Source organism: Lytechinus variegatus, chromosome 15, assembly GCF_018143015.1.
Source record: "Lytechinus variegatus isolate NC3 chromosome 15, Lvar_3.0, whole genome shotgun sequence".
Classification (NCBI taxonomy): domain Eukaryota; kingdom Metazoa; phylum Echinodermata; class Echinoidea; order Temnopleuroida; family Toxopneustidae; genus Lytechinus; species Lytechinus variegatus.
The window spans coordinates 10,302,522-10,306,821 of NC_054754.1; the positions used below are offsets into that span (position 1 = coordinate 10,302,522).

The window sequence follows — 4,300 nt, forward strand, 5'->3', positions numbered from 1 at the left end:
CGATGTTGACATCATCGACTCTCTCATTTGTATGTAACTTGCTCGTTCATGTAACTATTTTGTTAAAAATAACCGAAACTTTGAAATGACATAACTTTCTTAATTTACATCTGATTTTGATGAAATTTTCAGCATTGTGCTTGTCTGATTTTTCTCTATTGATTCAAACCAACATTTTTCTGAAGTGGACTTGACCTTTAATTTGATTAGAATTTCTTGTGAAAGAAAAGCTATCATTCATGTTCTGTACAGTCCATGCTACACACAAGAATTTTGTGTTTCAAACCTTAAAAAAAGCAAATTGCAATGTGATACCAGGATAATTATTTTCTGTCAATTATTTCATCATAGTTTCAACACCATCCTCATCTACTACATAAACAAGTACAGGCACAACAATTTTGTATTCAAGACTTCAGAATCAGATATACTGCCATGATAGTTTATTATATGAAAACCTCTCTAAAATATAAATTTCAATACAAAATTCATAGATTATTGTATATTATTATATGTATAACACAACAAGAGATATGAATGACTATAAGGCCTACTTTGTCATTAAAGTGGAATCCAAACCAGATGGAAAGTTTTCTCAGAGATAAATGTCAGTAGTAGAACATCATTATATTCTTTTTAAACAATACTGTGAATTTAAAAAAAAATGCTGCATAAATTCAAATTGTGACTACATGTATATGTACCTATGGAAAGTTCAAATTGGTGATGCCATAAGTATGCACACAGCCTATTGATGGGAAATTTGCCAATTTGGAATTACTTTCTTATTCCTTATACGATTTCTTTCAAGTTTTATCCATTCTGTTTTTCTCTTTTGGTTGGATTCTCCTTTAAAATGACATGTATTCTACAATATAATATATAACATTTACATGATTTCAAGTGGTCACTCTGGCAAGATCTAAAAGAAGTATAGTTCATCTAAAATACAGGTACATTTGCTTTATTTAATATTAAATATTGAACAATTATAAATTATGAAAATGGAAAATTCAATAAAGAATTTAGGATACATGTAAATGGCCGTTGTAACAATTTCAAAATGAGTCTATATTAATTGTCCTACATACAGGTATGATTGATAATCATGAATGAGTAAGATAAAGAGCAACTGATAATTATTTTTTTCCAAACTGTTTTGGAGAAGTTTGATTTAAATGTCATAAGATTCAAATTTTTGACAAAATCAACAACATGCCATTTGGCGAGTCTCGACTGTACATGTACTTGAATGAAAGTACAGTACATGTATTTCATGACTCTCTTGCACAAAAAATGCATTTGAATTAAACTGCAAAACTCTGTTATCTTCCAAAACATGCTAGTGGTATTAATTCAGATTGTAAGACTACTTGTATTTCAATAATTGAATTGGGAATTACCAAATTTCATCTTTTCATTGCAATATTTCATGAGGATTGGTCAAGCAATTTCGATAACAAATCATAGTAGTGACAAGTCTGGATGTCATAAGCCAAGTTCGAATTTTGGTCTAGAAATCTAATTTTGATAGGAAATGTTTGGAAGCAATCCTTAAGTGTATCACACATCAGAAGCTTATGATTACTTTTCTAGAACAAATAATTTAGGCTTGCTTGAAATTATATTCATACATGCTTCTTTAGCTAACACAGGAATCAACATGAGGGACCAAAATATATTGGACCTGTATTTTCAAGTAACCTTTCTAAATCATGATCTTCATTTGCTCATTACTCTGTAATAATACATTATCCTGATTTTTTGGGCAGATATCATTTATTTATAGTTTTTGAAAGTTTTGTTCACTTCTGTGAACATTTTCTGTTGTTACCTTACCAGTTTATCTTTAAATGAGCATCAAGAATGCACAATAGTTTAATAGTTCCATGGTATATACAGTACTTGTATTCTAAGAGAATGTATCTAAACTGAATTGCCACTGAAATTTATCAATGGCTTTATATATCAACAAATTTGTATTTTTACTAAATTGTAATATTCTCTACACAATATCAGCTGCATGTCAACGTTCTAGACAGAAAATATCTATAAATATATCTTTTTTCTGGTTCACATTTACATGGTGCATCAGTAGGCAAAATAATGTTTTTTGTTGTTGTTTGCCCAAATCACCAATCTTTTAGCAATGATTGAACTCTTGATTTTAACAATTGATTTTCCACTTAATGCAATCTTGCTTCCAATGCTGTTATGTAAACATGTAATTTCTTGCATATCAATCTATAATATGAATACAATTAACAAGTGACTAAGGCAGCAAGGCCTACATGTGTATCATGTCATCATGATGAGTGTATGATACCATTCTACATGTAGCACTTAATGTTAGAAAGTGATTAACTGACTGTAAGTTTGGTAAGATCCAGATGACACAATGATCTCCAACCGAGAAACGATAAAAGAGAGACGGACGCAGTAAAAAAATACTGCACATGTACATGTGGCAATCAATCATCAAACAATTTACGTCTGGGCTTGAGGGGCTTGTAGTAGTAGTCAATATTTTTGTATTGCACGGCACGTACATCAGCCCATTTCACAAAATCCTCCATTCTCGGTTGAAGAACCTTGATTAAGGATGCGACATCATCTTCCGCAGAATGAGAAATTGATGGTTCCCTTCCAAAAGTTCTCTTAAATATATTGTTGAGGGAGTATGAGATTTTCCTTGGGGGCGGGGGAGGGGAAGGGCGTTTGGCGAGGGTGCGATCCGGTGTGTTATCAGAAGTACATGTACTGCGGTTATTCATCGTATCATCACCATTATCAGCAACAGCAGCATGATCTGATGAAGGGATCGCAGCATTGCTTGATGTATGGATGGTGGGGGTAGCGTCGGACATATCTGTCCCTCTTTTTGCTGGAAGAATTGAACCTTCACGCTCTGGATTCTTTCGTTTCAGGAAGCCTGGATCCTCCACCTTGACCTCCGTAGCAAAGTTTTCCCTGAAGCCATCCAATGAGTCTGCACACAGAAAATCTTCAAAGGGTTCGTTCACAGTCACACGAGAGAGTTCCGTCCTCAACATGGGGAAGTCGAATCTGTTTCCATTGTGAGCAACCAGGCAGATTGGTCCCTCTTGTCGTCTCAAGAAGATGTTCAGCATGGAGATTACATCTTTATCAAGGGCCATCTTCTTGCTCTCGCAAAGATTAAGGTTGTCTAATTTGGTGAGGCAAAATGACTGAGCACTTGTCTGCTTTCGCGGGTCCAAGCAGAGAGTCAACTTGTCAACGACTCTTGGGAATAGCACCTTCGACAGATCATACGTCGTATCTTGTCTTTTGGCACGATTTAATGACGCGAGGACATCTGGGTGGAGAAGTCCTGTCCGGTGGACTGCAAACAGACTCATTTCAATTATCGTTGGCCGGTCACCTTTCTCGAGATGACTAGTTTCCAAATCAAGGAAGACAAAGCTATTTATCCTGATCTCTCCTCGTCCAGTATCGATATCCATGGCTACATTAAGGTGTTGAGATAGATCACTGAAAAGTGCATTACTCTCTCCAGGATTTGATAAGCAGAGTACAGACTACAGTCTACAGACTGAGATAGCAGTCACTGCACATGCAGCTGCTCCAAATATGACTGCCTGTACATCATACTTGCTAGTGCTACCGTAGCTCACTAGCTGTACTCAGCTCGCCTCAGCCCACACTTTTCTTAGTCGACATTGTAACCGGGCATGGTAATCGTGTAAAGTTAGATTTGTAAAATATCCAACTGGATATACTTCCACTTGTTGGCGGAGTACAGCAAGCCTGCATGTATACAGAACTTCACTTGACTTGTTTACTTCGGTATACCGTTTACTTCCAGTTATCATGGTTATTGCGCAATACTACGCGTCATGACGCCAACATGTCCTTACTCGTTCCAATTAACTAGTGTACTGCATAACCGGATAAGTACTGTATACGCATGCGCAATAAATCTGGGGATTACCCCGAAAAGGTTTCCGCTTTCGGACGGATGCAGATTAGTCAGCTGGGCAAACCCTTCACTCGAGTTTAATTAGGGTCTGAATGCGCGGCCTATATTAGGGGGCCTACTCATGCCTTGTGTATTGAAGGCCCTCTGGCTCAGCAAGTTTTGTATCAGTAGTCACTACGTGCTAGGTTGAGTTTAAACCTATATTACTCGGTCAGAGTCCATCAAATTCCACAGTATACTGTATAGTTTAATTACAATTAATATGGTATACTTCAGATGGGGAATCCATTTATAATATTGCTATTTCTTTGCTCATTTAAGTTGTAGCATGCACCGTCA

The 4,300-nt window shown here is 36.2% G+C and overlaps 1 protein-coding gene across 1 annotated transcript; it reads right to left on the reverse strand.

The window, feature by feature from the left end:
- Positions 1–421: 421 nt before the first annotated feature.
- LOC121428895 (three prime repair exonuclease 2-like) lies at positions 422–3,922 on the reverse strand. Its single transcript, XM_041625774.1, has one exon. The coding sequence runs from the start codon at positions 3,483–3,485 to the stop codon at positions 2,472–2,474; it is 1,014 nt and encodes a 337-aa protein (XP_041481708.1). The 5' UTR covers positions 3,486–3,922; the 3' UTR covers positions 422–2,471.
- Between the last annotated feature and the right edge of the window lie 378 nt (positions 3,923–4,300).

Coding starts and splice junctions, on each gene's coding strand:
- LOC121428895 (XM_041625774.1), bottom strand. CDS start 3,485: ATGGATATCGATACTGGACGAGGAGAGATCAGGATAAATAGCTTTGTC.